At 42.0% G+C, this 15,503-nt stretch overlaps 1 protein-coding gene across 1 annotated transcript in view; it reads left to right on the forward strand.

The window, feature by feature from the left end:
• Positions 1-15,503, forward strand: part of map7b (microtubule-associated protein 7b) — a gene marked incomplete at its 5' end in the record, with an annotated part of 78,885 nt that overhangs the window by 60,704 nt on the left and 2,678 nt on the right. The window contains 4 exons of the mRNA XM_084082273.1: positions 1,695-1,799; positions 2,691-2,747; positions 4,576-4,609; positions 5,719-5,863. Of these exons, the coding sequence (XP_083938399.1) occupies positions 1,695-1,799; positions 2,691-2,747; positions 4,576-4,609; positions 5,719-5,863 (341 nt within the window). The remainder of the gene's footprint in view (positions 1-1,694; positions 1,800-2,690; positions 2,748-4,575; positions 4,610-5,718; positions 5,864-15,503) is intronic.

The raw sequence follows: 15,503 nt of genomic DNA on the forward strand, positions 1-15,503 counted from the left end.
TTTCATAAAACTGCAATAGTTAAAATCTATGGAATCCTAGGATTTTGGAGCAATCTGCACGAAACGTTTAACACTTGAACTTTGGACCTCTGCCGACAACTTCTAGGCGGCGGAATTTCCATAAGTGAAAAAATGCAGAAGTTAGGAGCCAATGACTGTTTTTCATATAATTCAAATGGTGGGAGATCTAAAGGTCAGAGGTCAAAAGTCAGAGTGTGAAAGTTGTTCAGCATGAGGAGACGCATATGTGTATCCAAGTTTCATGGCTGTAGGTCAAACAGGGCATGAGTTGTACCTGTTCAAAGTTGGCATTTTCAATTGAGTGCTATAGCGCCACCTTTGGACGAAAGATTGTGAGAATTATTTTTTGACCGTTTTTCATGACCATCTACCATATGGCCGAGTTTCGTAAAAAGCGACTGCACGGTTCAGCCAGAACTGCGAAAAGTGTCAGAAGAAAAAGAAGAAGAAGTGAGACAAAACAGGTCCAGAGCTGAGCTCTGGCCCTGTAAAATACATCTTTGCCTGCGGGTGTCGCTGCTGAGGGATTTTGTCTGTCAATCATCGCCTCTGCAATCATCGCCTCTGCTCCCCCCCCCCCCCACAAAAAAAAGGGGAAATCCTTTTTCAGCCTAATTATTCAGAAAACCCCAGACCACAGAAAATCCACTGAATGTTCAAAGTTCAGGTTTTTGAGGTGTAATTGAAAAAAAAAACATAAAAAGTGAAAATGAATGTCATAGAACCTTTAAGGATGCTATTACACAGCTTGGTTACACATGTAAACTGCTTGCGTTCATATTTGGAAGCAGTGTTGATTTCGTCGACAAAAACAATGACGAATAATGCTCGTCGAACCTTTTTTCACTGACGAAAACCAAAAAAAATAACTAAATATAAACTAAACTATAATGACTAAAACTAAGACTAAATATATTGACAATTTTGTCAACGAGTATAAACTAAACTAAAATGTTAGTGAGGGATCTAGTGGAGAAGAGATCCAGTAGAACTAAAAGACAAGTCATGTTATGTTTGGTTATGCTCGGGTTGCACTCGGGCTGAACATAGCAGATCTACAAGCTTGTAGATCGGCTATTTCAGCATGCAACCGAGTGTAAAATCCGCCATTACGGCGCCATCAAGGCACCGCCAACATACATTTCAGTCGACTAAATCAACTGTAGATTTAGTCGACTATAATCTTATGATATTTAGTCGACTAAAACTAGACAAAAACTAAAACATTTCAGAATGACTAAAATATGACTCCACAGTCGCAGAGAAGAAAGTGATCTTGATGCGTGCAATTCAGTTGTGAGAGGCCTGCAGATTGCAGGAAAGCCCAATAAGCCAATAAGAGCTGATAAGGCATTGGCAAAATTCTGTTCGGTGCCTGTGATAATTGTCGGTCGCCACATTATGGAGAAGGCGATGCTTCCTGTACCCGTGATCTGTTTCCTGAAACACTTGTCGTTGAGTTTTACCAAGTTTGTGCGTTTACTATTGTTTGTGTTCAAGAATGTCTTGTCAAAATGTGAACGCAAATAAAGTGTGTGTGTGTGTGTGTGTGTGTGTGTGTGTGTGTGTGTGTGTGTGTGTGTGTGTGTGTGTGTGTGTGTGTGTGTGTGTGTGTGTGTGTGTGTGTGTGTGTGTGTGTGTGTGTGTGTGTGTGTGTGTGTGTGTGTGTGCAGAAGGAGGAAGAGGAGTCCAGACAGAAGGAGGAAGCAGACAGACTCAGACAGGAGAGAGAGAAACACTTCCAGAAAGAAGAGGCAGAACGTCTGGAGAGGAAGAAGGTATGACACGCACACACACACACACACACACACACACACACACACACACACACACACTTGCACACACGTGGAAAAAGTACTCACATTTTCTACTGAAGTAAAAGTATCAATACTGCAATTTAGAAATACTCTGTTACAAGTAAAATGCCCGTGTTCAAAATGTTAAAGTACAAAGTACGAAAGTATTGGCATCAGAATATACTTAAAGTACCAAAAGTGAAAGTACTAGAATGTTTGAAAATAGGAGATCTACAAGCTCACAATGTGTCGCGATGCGACGCGTCGTGAGCTTGTAGATCTGCTATTTTCAAATAGCCTAGGTATAAAACAAAAAAAGCTAATCAAAAAAGTGGTTAATGTATGTTTTATAATATAATCATTTATGTCTGCAAAGTAACTAGTAACTAAAGTTTTCAAATAATTTTAGTGGAGTAAAAGTATAATATTTACCTCTGAGACGTAGCCTAATGGAGTAGAAATAAAAGTTTAGAACATTGGAAATACTCCAGTAAGTAGTAAAGTAAAGTAAAAATCACACCCTGTGTGAAGGTAGCGGCGCCTTTGATACATTTTCTCATCGATATGTGTTTATAGCCATGTGTCACGTGAAGCTTGACCAATCACTTTGTTGACGGGTCTGACCAATCAGAACGTTGACCGGTCTGACCAATCAGAACGTTGACCGGTCTGACCAATCAGAACGTTGACGGGTCTGACCAATCAGAACGTTGACGGTGAACACGGACAAAGTCAGGTATAGAGCAGGATCGGCTAGCGCCGCTAAAAATAACTCAAAATTGTACTTAAGTACAGTACTTGAGTAAAGGTACTTAGTTACTTTCCCACCACCAGTTAATGGTTGTTTTCTAAATGTTTTGTCCTGTTTCTCAGCGTCTGGACGAGATCATGAAGAGAACGAGACGCTCTGACACAACAGACAAGATACAGGTCAGACATAACCTTTATCATATCTATAGATACAGGTCAGACATAACCTTTATCATATCTATAGATACAGGTCAGACATAACCTTTATCATATCTATAGATACAGGTCAGACATAACCTTTATCATATCTATAGATACAGGTCAGACACAACCTTTATCATATCTATAGATACAGGTCAGACATAACCTTTATCATATCTATAGATACAGGTCAGACACAACCTTTATCATATCTATAGATACAGGTCAGACATAACCTTTATCATATCTATAGATACAGGTCAGACACAACCTTTATCATATCTATAGATACAGGTCAGACACAACCTTTATCATATCTATAGATACAGGTCAGACATAACCTTTATCATATCTATAGATACAGGTCAGACATAACCTTTATCATATCTATAGATACAGGTCAGACATAACCTTTATCATATCTATAGATACAGGTCAGACACAACCCTTTCATATCTATAGATACAGGTCAGACATAACCTTTATCATATCTATAGATACAGGTCAGACATAACCTTTATCATATCTATAGATACAGGTCAGACATAACCCTTTCATATCTATAGATACAGGTCAGACATAACCCTTTCATATCTATAGATACAGGTCAGACATAACCTTTCATATCTATAGATACAGGTCAGACATAAGCCTTTCATATCTATAGATACAGGTCAGACATAACCTTTATCATATCTATAGATACAGGTCAGACATAACCTTTATTATATCTATAGATACAGGTCAGACATAACCTTTATCATATCTATAGATACAGGTCAGACATAACCTTTCATATCTATAGATACAGGTCAGACATAAGCCTTTCATATCTATAGATACAGGTCTTCCTCATGCCTCTGAGGAAGGTCGAAAGACCGAAACGTCAGTCAACCCTGTACTTGCACTGCATTAAATAAAAGGCTTAAATTGTCCGTGCTGCTCCAGCGTTCTTCTCTCACTGTAGTCAATTTCCTCCTCATCCTTCAATGGTGTGGTTGGAAGATTAACATCATCTTTTTCCATGCCCACCTTGTTATTGTTCCAGTTCTTCTCTTTCTACCTGGCTGGCGTTTTCGTGGCTCAAAGTCAACACACCATTACCATCGTAATCCATCGCTCGAACTCGCCATCGTCCCGCTTTGCTTCGCACCCTTAACCTCTAGTCCCAACCTCCCAACCTCGGTCATTGGGCCGCCTGTACTGTGGGTAACCATGGCCATCATGAGGCAGTCGAGTGTTGTCACAGAAGTCTTTAGGGAAGTTCTTGGAACACAGGCGTGGGGCAGAGAGGGGAGGGGAGGGCACTCCACAGGCGTGGGGCAGAGCGGGGAGGGGAGGGCATTCCACAGGCGTGGGGCATAGCGGGGAGGGGAGGGCATTTCACAGGCGTGGGGCAGAGGAGCAGAAAGCCCCCCACATTCACTGGTTCTTTGACAAACCTTTTAGCTCAAGACCCAAAAGAGAAATGATACGTTTGCCCGGTACCCAAACTATAGTGAAAATAGCCGACCTACATTACATTACATTACATTACATTACATTACATTACAGTCATTTAGCAGACGCTTTTATCCAAAGTGACTTACAATAAGTGCATTCAACATAGGTAGGGAACAAAACTACTAATCACCAGAGGTCTAAGTGCATTTCCTGCAAAAACAAGCAACCAAGAGTATACCTACTGTATAGGGCTAAGGTGAAAGTGCAATATATCAGCTACCTACTTCCTTAGACAGGTGATCTACAAGCACAGGTTTGGATGTTTTACTAAAACCTTCTCTTTTTTTTCCTGTCTTCTCTCTAGAAAGTTTCTCCTCAAAGAAATGGAGAAGATGCAGGTAAGTGTCCTCATTAGACCTGGTCTGTAAGACCTTCTTCAGGTCTGAAGGAGCTCTTTTATTTACAGAAACGTTGCCTAACTAAAGCTGTCGTCATTGTGCGAGTGTAGACGGTGTGGCGGGTCATTTAACCCTTAGTTTAACCCATTGAGACCTGAAGCCGATTCTACATGTCTCCTAAATCTCAACAGTTTTCTGATAAACGTATGTTTCTATATCAGCGGTGCTCAATCTTTTTCATGTCAAGGACCCCCAAAATGATATGTATTTGGCCGCGGACCACCATCAAAATATGTTGTTCCAGGGACCCCCCAGAAGCAAAGATTTGAGTTAAAAATGTTCGCTTTAAAAATATATATATTCAAAGATTTGCACACATTTTCACGAATTTTCAAAAATAGCAGATATACAAGCTCGTAGCGCGGCACTCGGTGCCGCGCTACGAGCTTGTATATCTACTATTTTTGAATAGCCCCAAAGTGTAAAATAATGCTTTTTAGCTCAAATCTAAAAATGACACAGTTCCAGGTCTTAATGGGTTAAAGGAATAGATCACCCAAAAAAAATACTTATTTTCTATCAATTACACACCCCATGAAGCCTTGAATTCATGGAGATTTTTTTTTGTTTTTTGATTTATTCCGGAGCCAATAATTTGATGACCGAGTGTGTTTCCGGTAGGAGACTCAAAGAGACTCCTTTGAGTCTCCTACCGGATACATTAGCATCTTTCCGCCGGTAATCAAATTATTGTCTCAGGAATGCGACAAAAAAACAAACAAATCTCCATGAATTCAAGGCTTCATGGGGTGTGTAATTGATTGAAAATAAGTATTTTTTGGGGGGGAACTACTCCTTTAAGACCTGGAACGCATCTGTGTCACTTTAGATTTCTTTGGCTATTCAAAAATAGCAGATCTACAAGCTCGTAGCGCGGCACCGAGTGCCGCGCTACGAGCTTGTAGATCTGCTATTTTTGAAAAATCTTGAAAATAAATGTTTTAGATATATATATTTTTTTAAACTGTTAAGATTTAGAATTGTTTTAAGAATCGCCTCAGGTCTTAATGGGTTAAAGAAATAAACATAACATGACACCTCCTCCCCAGCAGGGAGTGCTGCGTCTGCGTCCCCGTCGGCGTTGAGCCCGTCGTCGTCGTCGTCACTACAGAGAAACGGCAACGGACACCAAGCGTCACATCCTGTTCCTACTGCTGACCCCAGCACTGCGACACTGACCCCTACTGGCCGGAGGTATGGGGCGAAACACTAGAAAATACTGTACGGTTTGTTTTTTACTCAGGGCTGTATTAGCCATTGGGTTAGCTGCCGGGGCCGTGGCCCAGGGTTCCCCCTTGGCTCTCCGGGGCCCTTCGGGGGAACTGGGCCGCGCGGCCATTTGACAAATTTACTAAAATGAAACGTAGGCCTATAGGTTCATCAAAATATCAAGTGTTTGGGTGGCGGGGCCACTCCTCTGTATTTACAGCTGTGATTGGCCAATCACGGCGCAGGGTTAGGGGGGTACAATGGTGGCCAATCACAGCGCAGGGTTGAGGGGGTGCAATGGGTGGGGGGGGGGGGGGTGCAATGGTGGCCAATCACAGTGCAGCCAATGTCGATGTCCAAACCTCACATATAGGGGCGGTTGCACCGCCCAAAAATATATTTTTAGAGGGGACCCTAAAAAGTGTGCGTCCGCCAGTGGTGGAAAAAGTACTCACATTCTTTACTTAAAGGCATTGTAGGGAACATTAAGCCTAAATTTAAAAAATATTTATATATTTTTTTTTTGCATTTTTCCCCCTCTATCAGCCACTATATAATGATGCTGGGGTGTTTTCCTGCATTGAAACACAGTACTCTTTCTGAAAACCCTATTTTCCCTGCATTGTTTACTGTTTGTGCAGTTCGTTTACCGGCTTCCATAGACTTCCTTACGTCCCGGACAAACATAACAACAACAACAACAACAGGGAAAATAGGGTTTTCAGAAAGAGGCCTGTGTTTCAATGCAGGAAAACACCCCAGCATCATTATATAGTGGCTGATAGAGGGGGAAAAATGCAAAAAATATATATATAAATATTTTTTTTAATTTAGGCTTAATGTTCCCTACAATGCCTTTAAGTAAAAGTACCGATACTGCAATATAAAGATACTCTGTTACAAGTAAAAGTCCATAATTTTAAATTTACTTGAGTAAAAGTACCGATACTGCAATATAAAAATACTCTGTTACAAGTAAAAGTCCATCATTTTAAATTTACTTGAGTAAAAGTACAAAGGTGTTTACATCAAAATGTACTTAAAGTACCAAAAGTAAAAGAACTAAATATTTATTTTACTTTGAATCAGGTGTTAAAGGACGACTTCACCACTTTTCAACATATCTTCGTAGAATAGGTCCTCACTAATACTCATGATAAAATGGTACAATTTTTTTCTAATCAGTCTGTGTCTCAGAGGAGGGCTGTAGACAGTTCAGAAACCCGTCTACCAGTGACATCATCGATGGGGAATCCAAGCTAATAGAAACTGCAGGCTTTGTATTCCTGGAAAGTTGAAATGCAATAATAGATCCCATTGTTCTCGCCTTAATAAAAATCTGAATAAAAAAATTGAAATCTTTTTGGAAAAAAAATCCTGCCTAACGATGATGTCACTGGTAGACGGGTTTCTGGACTGTCCACAGCCCTCCTATGAGACACACAGACCAAGTAGAAAGAAATTGTATCATTTTATCATAAGCATTAGTGACGACCTATTATATGAAGATAGGCTGAAAAGTGGTGAAGTCGTCCTTCAAGGGTCGATGAGACGCGTTGTGAGCTTGTAGATCGGCTATTTTCAAATAGCCTAGGTATAAAATAGGGCTAAAGTGGTTAATGTATGTTTCATTATGTAATCATTTATATCTGCAATGTAACTATTAACTAAACTTTTCAAATAATTGTAGTGGAGTAAAAGTACAACATTTGTCTCTGAGATGTAGTGGAGTAGAGGTAAAAGTATTGGAAATTGGAAATACTCAAGTAAAGTACAAATATCTCAAAATTGTACTTAAGTACAGTACTTGAGTAAATGTACTTAGTTACTTTACACCACTGGTTATTGTGTGCGCACTCATGCGTTATTGCACACAGAGATTACATGCAGAACTGTTCACACCAGCAGCTTTTTCAGAACACATCTTTGTCGCTGGCAGAAAGAAGCCCAATAGACGGTGAAGAGTTGTCAGAAAATTAGAAAATAAGATTTTGATTGTTGTACAATCTTCACGTTACGACAGGTAAACGTTGTGGGATCTGCAAATACATTTAATTTGTGTCTAAAAAAATCACACCCTGTGTGAAGGTAGCGGCGCCTTTGATACATTTTGTCATCGATATGTGTTTATAATGTGTTTATAGCCATGTGTCACGTGAAGCTTGACCAATCACTTTGTTGACGGGTCTGACCAATCAGAGCGTTGACGGGTCTGACCAATCAGAGCGTTGACGGGTCTGACCAATCAGAACGTTGACGGGTCTGACCAATCAGAGCGTTGACGGGTCTGACCAATCAGAGCGTTGACGGGTCTGACCAATCAGAGCGTTGACGGGTCTGACCAATCAGAGCGTTGACGGTGAACACGGACAAAGTCAGGTATAGAGCAGGATCCGCTCTATACCTAAAGGTATGGAGCGGCTAGCGCCGCTAAAAAGGAAGTATTTATTTTCTGTTAGAGGCTGTACAGGCTGTTACACAAACGTTACATGTGAAAGAGGGGATTAGCATGCTTTCATTCTGTTGGCTAGCATTGTGTTCCAGTTTGGTATCTGCCTCCGAACATCTTCACAATCTCTGACAGATACAGATATCTCCATATGTGGGCATATCAGCATGCCCATATGTGGGCATATACTGATGACATCAGAGATATCCATATATGGGCATAAAGGTGAAAGGACTGACTGATACAGAGATCTACATATATGGGCATATCAGGACTGACATCATAGTTGATGATGTCAGAGTCCAGTCAGCTTGACTTAAAAGCTGATTACACAGAGTGTGAGGAGAACTTTTTAATCTCAGGGTGTAGAAATGGCGTCTTCCAGCAGTCTCCTGTCTGAAGAGCATTTACGTTGTGGTATCTGTCTGGATGTGTTCACTGATCCAATCACCACTCCATGTGGACACACCTACTGCAGAACCTGTATCACACATTACTGGGACACTAGTGATGTGTGTCGGTGTCCACTGTGTACAAAGGTCTTCAATAAGAGACCAGAGGTATCTGTGAATACTTGTATTTCTGAGATGGTTCATCAGTTCAGGAATCACAAGTTGAAAGAAGAATATGAAGCAAAGACAGAGGATGAAGTTCAGCAGATGATCCAGGAGAGACGAGTGAAAATTCAGGAGGTCAAACACTCAGTAGAGATCAGCAGGAAAGATGCAGACACAGTGATAGCAGGCAGTGTGCAGATCTTCACTGCTCTGATCAGCTGTATTGAGAGGAGCCAGGCTGAGCTCATTGATGTCCTCTCTTATGTGATAAGAGAGGAGGTCCAGAAAGTGGGAGTGTTTGTGGATTATGAGGAGGGTCTGGTCTCCTTTTATGATGTGGAGGCCAGAGTTCATCTCTACTCTTTCACTGGCTGCACCTTCACTGAGAAACTATATCCATTCTTCAGTCCCTGTTTTAATGATGGAGGTACAAACTCTGCTCCTCTGATCATCTCTCCTGTCAACATGGACACTGATCTTGATGGGGACAGAGGGAACATGTCCACTACAACTTAACAAACAAACATGAAGTTGTCCCTCCAGTAAAATATTCATTCATGCACATCTATGGGTGCGTTCGGAAATACAGCACTGAGCGCACTGGCCAATACAAACTAATAGGCGAGTGTGCTCCGGTGCGCAATTTCCAAACGCACCCTATATTAAACTTGGCTTAAGGGTGTCGTCATGGCATCAGGCACAAACAAATCACTTGGCTCCATATCTAACTATATAAATGGCGACCGACTTCCGCACCCTCGGTGAGGACACCCCACAGCTCTGTTATCGAATAAACAACGCACCGCCAGACCACATGTCGCCAACTCACTCGCCACGGCGGCCGCGCTGAATTTACGCCTCGCGTAGGGGACATCTCATTGCTCACTACACCTTTTCCACCGCGCAACATAATTAATTCTACTCACCAAATGTCGGACAAAACGGAAGGTGCAACAGTTTCGTACCGTTTACCGTGCACACCACCGTCACCGAACGGCGACGGATTTCGCCTAAACAACACGAGCGGCCGCCATTGCACTCTGCCCATCTCCTCCACAACAGCACACACGCAGCTCCTTTGCTTCAACCCCCCCCCCCCTTCTTACGTACCTCCTTTGTTCCACCCAGGCCGTTACTTTCACTTCACTCATGTCTCGATCACAATATGTCCGTCCTTCACGTGCCATGTTCATCCCAAACACAAAAACAAACGCCGACGGCCACAGCACTGCACGTTGCCCTGGTAAATGTGGTAAACAAACCAGCTTTTAGCTTCATGACACCAAAGGACTCGACAGTGATGTCATCATTATGCAACCCAGAAGTACAAATACCAAGGATACGTCAGTGATGTCAGTCGGGTTGCCAAGTCCTGCCAGGTTTTCTAAAACAAGCGACAGAAACAAGCAAACCGTGCATGAAAAAATAAAAAAACAGCCGAAGGGGTCCGCGATGTTCCAGGGGGGTCCCCGGGGGTCCCAACACTCACAGGGGGTCGGCGGACCACCAGGGGGTCCGCGGACCACCAAGGTAACAATGAATATTAACATTTTTTCCAAATTATTATTATTATTTTTTTTTCTTTTGGACAGTTTTACTCCGGCGACTTGGGTACCACAATATACACACGCACACGCTGGGCCCCGTGCGCGGCTGGGGTTGAGGGGGGCGTAGCCCCCCGAAACTCTAGTATGGATATAAAAGGCTGCATGCCCATATATGAGCATATACTGATGACATCAGGGATCTCCATATGTGGGCATAAAAGGGACATGGACAGACATATACAGAGATCTCCATATTTGGGCATGAAGGGGACAAGGAAAAGTGAGATAAAAGTACAAAAGTGTTGTCATCAAAATGTACTTGAAGTACCAAAAGTAAACATACTTATTATGCAGAATGTCCCATATCACAAGTTTTCAAATGTACAAAATAGTATAAATATCTTTTAAAAATAGCAGATCTACAAGCGCATTGTGAGATTGTAGATTGGTTGTTTTCAAATGGTCAAAATGTATATAGGGATGAAGTGGGTAATGTATGTTTTATAATAATAATCAAAAGTTACTAAAGTTCTCAAATAATCGTAGTGGAATAAAAAGTACAATATTTGCATCTGAGATGTAGTGGAGTAGAAGTAAAAGTACTGAAAATTGGAAATACTCCAGTTAAGTAAAAAAAAAATACCTCCAATTTGTACTTAAAGGAGAATTCTGGACTAAAGTTTTCTTACCTTTTCTATGATGTTATGATATCTTAGGATGAATTGTACAGTAGAACATTTTCATAACTCCATCCCTGGTCCGCCACAGCTTAAAACGTGTGCGGATAGGCCTTAGGTTAGATCACATATTTTAATAGTTTTTTTTGGTGAGATCTGACGTTCATAGTGACAGAACACTGTCCAAAACGGGAAAATAAAAACAGAAGTCTTGCTAGACTAGCGAGACTTAGGTTTTTTTTGTTTTTTTGGGTTGCATAGTGCAGGGGTTCTCAAACCTTTTCATGTCGAGGACCCCCAAATTGACACTTATTAGCCCGCGGACCCCCATTTGAAAAGATATGCAAGGGACCCCATAAGAGAAGATTTTTACGGCTCTATAGCAGTGATTCTCAACCATTTTAATTTCAAGGACCCCCAGTTTGACATGCATTAGGCTACGGACCCCCATTTATGGCATTTCTATCTCTGGGACCCCAATTTCTATTGTAAAATATATGTCAATTTAACTCTGAGAGCGTACAAATGGAACCAAATGGGTCCATTTGGTTCCATTTGTACGCTCTCAGAGTTACAGACCCATAAGGGTCCATTTGGTTCCCGTCCATCATTTAGCTGGGGACCCCCTCAAGTACCCCTGGGGGTCCCCGGACCCCACTTTGAGAACCAACGGCATGGTGTTCTGTCACTATGAACGTCAGATCTCACACAAAAAAATAAGGAAAAATATAGCTGCAAGCAGCGATAATACGGGGCCAGTGAATAGAGAGAGAGAGAGAGACATGGAAACGGAATAGATTGAAGAGAGAGAGTGACATGGAAACAATAGATTGATGAGAGAGAGAGATGGAAACATCATGGTTTGATTGGACATCTCAACCTACTGCCATTAACAGGATTCAAACTCTCAACCTTCAGACTAATAGGCTGCAACACTACCTACAGTGCTATAGCTTTGTCCAGGCTGATATTGTCTGTTGAAGATCATAAACTCTTGCCTTCTTTCATGAACCAAGCCCCTGTTTCAATAACACTAAGATCACTCGTTCACAAACCATTTACCAATGAAGAAATTGTACATCTCCTCAGAACCAAAACTAGTGAAAGTAGCCGATCTACAAGCTCACAAACCATGAAAAGTTGTGAGATTGTAGATCAGCTATTTTCAGAATGAAGTATGTCATACGTTGAAAAAACGTACTCTCAAATAAGCATTTCAGGTTATCTTTACCATTTGCACATGTATTCATTGATACAGTCATGTTGTTTGCAATTCAACTTAAATTAAGTCTGCATCAAGTGAGGCTTGAACTGGCGACCTTGAGATTGTGAGGCATTCATTTAAGGGAGACGCCATTGGCCCAACAGACAAGTAACTGTGAAAAAGGAGATCACACAGATGATACAGTTTCACGCAAATAGCTGAACAATCCTGGGTTTAAGTGTTTTTCAAACTGCTCAAAATTGCGGACAATCTAAGGGCGGAGCTTACTGGTCAAAGCGATAGATGTGTTCCTCATGAGTCAAGGCACAAGTGTAAGCAAGTTTCACGACTTTCGGCCAAACGAGGCATGACTTTTGCCTGTTTAAAGTTTGCATTTTCAAAAAATTGCTATAGCGCCCCCCTTTGGCCAATTGGAGTGAGATTGGTTTCAGTGATATTTGGAATGACTCTCTACATTACTGCAACGTTTCAAAGAAATGTGAGTCTTGCATGTATGTGTTAGGGGCAGATGAATAATTTTCATAAAACTGCAATAGTTAAAATCTATTTCCTCCTGGGATTTTTGAGTAATCTGCACAAAACATTTTACACATGAACTTAGGACCTTTGCCGACAAAACAAAAGCGGCGGATTTTCCATAAGTGAAAAAATGCAGAAGTTATGAGCCAATGGCTGTTTTTCATATAATTCAAAATGGTGGGCGATCTAAAGGTCAGAGGTCAAAAGTCAGACCACGAAAGTTGTCGGGCATGAAGAGACGCATGTGTGTATCGAAGTTTCATGGTTGTAGGTCAAACAGGGCATGAGTTGTACTTGTTCAAAGTTGGCACTTTCAATTGAGTGCTATAGCGCCACCCTTTGACGAAAGATTGTGAGAATTATTTCTTGGTAGTTTTTCATGAGCATCTACCATATGGCCGAGTTTCGTAAAAAGCGTATGCACGGTTAAGCCAGAACTGGCAAAAACAAGTATTTTTCAAACTGCTCAAAATTGCGGAAAATCTAAGGGCGGAGCTTAATGGTCAAATCGATACTTGTGTTCCTCATGAGTCAAGGCACATGTGTAAGCAAGTTTCACGACTTTCGGCCAAACGAGGCATGACTTATGCTTGTTTAAAGTCTGCCTTTTCAAAAAATTGCTATAGCGCCCCCTTTTGGCCAATTGGAGTAAGATTGGTTTCAGTGATATTTGGAATGACCCTGTACATTTCTGCAAAGTTTCAAAGAAATGTGAGTCTGCATGTATGTTTTAGGCACAGATGAATAATTTTCATAAAACTGTAATAGTTAAAATCTATCTCCTCCTGGGATTTTGGAGCAATCTGCACGAAACGTTGAACACTTGAACTCTGGACCTCAGCCTACAAAAATTTCCAACGGATTTTCCATAAGTGAAAAAATGCAGAAGTTAGGAGCCAATGACTGTTTTTCATATAATTCAAAATGGTGGGAGATCTAAAGGTCAGAGGTCAAAAGTCAGAGGGTGAAAGTTGTTCAGCATGAGGAGACGCATATGTGTATCCAAGTTTCATGGCTCTAGGTCAAACAGGGCATGAGTTGTACCTGTTCAAAGTTGCCATTTTCAATTGAGTGCTATAGCGCCACCTTTGGACGAAAGATTGTGAGAATTATTTCTTGATCGTTTTTCATGACCATCTACCATATGGCCGAGTTTCGTAAAAAGCGACTGCACGGTTCAGCCAGAACTGCGAAAAGTGGCAGAAGAAGTGACAGAATACTGCCAATAACAAAACAGGTCCAGAGCTGAGCTCTGGCCCCGTAAAAAGCTATTAAAATATGTGATCTAACCTAAGGCCTCTCCGCGCACGTTTTAAGCTGTGCCGGACCAGGGATGGAGTTATGAAATGTTTCCACTGTACCATTCATCCTAAGATATCATAACATCATAGAAAAGGTAAGAAAACTTTAGTCCAAAATTCTCCTTTAAGCACAGTGGCCCTCATTTATCAACGTGGTGTAGACCAAATAATGGGTGTACGGCGAGAGGTCATTCATATAAGATTGCACATCTGGCTGCATTGACTATTTGAAAATAGCAGATCTACAAGCTCACCTTGCGTCGCGATGCGACTCGTTGTGGACGTTGTGGACTATACGAGTGCGAGAGCATTTCCGGTAGTCGGGACCGGTGCCGCTGTAATATGTTCATTGAGACAGTGAGGTCTCCGGAGGGCACTGTGGCGCAGTCGGTAGCGCTGTCGCCTCACAGCTAGAAGGTCCTGGGTTCAATTCCCGCCGGGGACGCTGTGGGCGCTGGGGGCGTGTCTCCTCCTCCGCGTCATCAGCGCCCATACCCTAGGTGGGGTTGGCGAAAGGGCCCACTCTGTGTGGAGTTTGCATGTTCTCCCTGTGTCTCTCAGGGTAGTTGATACCCTCACAAAAACATGTAGTAATCCTGGTCGCTATACCGCCTCCCCCATGACAGCCGGGCGCCTGATGGAGAGGAAAGGAACTGGTTGGAATAACGTGTTCCTTCCACGCGCTACGTCCTACCAGGGAAACTCCCCCCTGTCAGGTGACAAGAAGGTCAGTTGGCTCTCATGCATGGAAGGAGGCATGAGCTCGGCCCTGGCCTCCCTAGGCTGGTGAGGGGAGTGTAGTGCCCAGGATCACTTAGAAAATTGGCACCGGGTGAAAAATAAGGGTTACAAAATCGTGGGATAAAAAACTTAGAGAAAAAAAAAAAGAGACAGTGAGGTCTCCAAACGTATATACTTATATACAGTAGCATGTCCTATGGAGTTATGTGCAACCTTTTAGTGTAACTGGAATGTAATGTGTAGTCAATAATGGGTTAAATTAATACACAAAGACTGCTGTTTCGTGTGTGTGTGTGTGTGTGTGTGTGTGTGTGTGTGTGTGTGTGTGTGTGTGTGTGTGTGTGTGTGTGTGTGTGTGTGTGTGTGTGTGTGTGTGTGTGTGTGCGTGCGTGCGTGCGTGCGTGTGTTTTTGTGTGTGTGTGTGTGTGTGTTATCGGCTTATCTGGTTCTTCATGTCGTAAAATCGGGGCGTTTCGACAACATTTAAGGGCGTTTCCACAACATTTAAGGGCGTTTCCACAACATTTAAGGGCGTGCCAGATTGATTTTAGCCGTGATCACTTGATAAATGTCACTTGGACGTTGGCGTAAGGGCAAATATAAGAAAAA

Source organism: Gymnoscopelus microlampas (genome assembly GCF_963454915.1).
Source record: "Gymnoscopelus microlampas genome assembly, chromosome: 16".
In the NCBI taxonomy this organism is placed as follows: domain Eukaryota; kingdom Metazoa; phylum Chordata; class Actinopteri; order Myctophiformes; family Myctophidae; genus Gymnoscopelus; species Gymnoscopelus microlampas.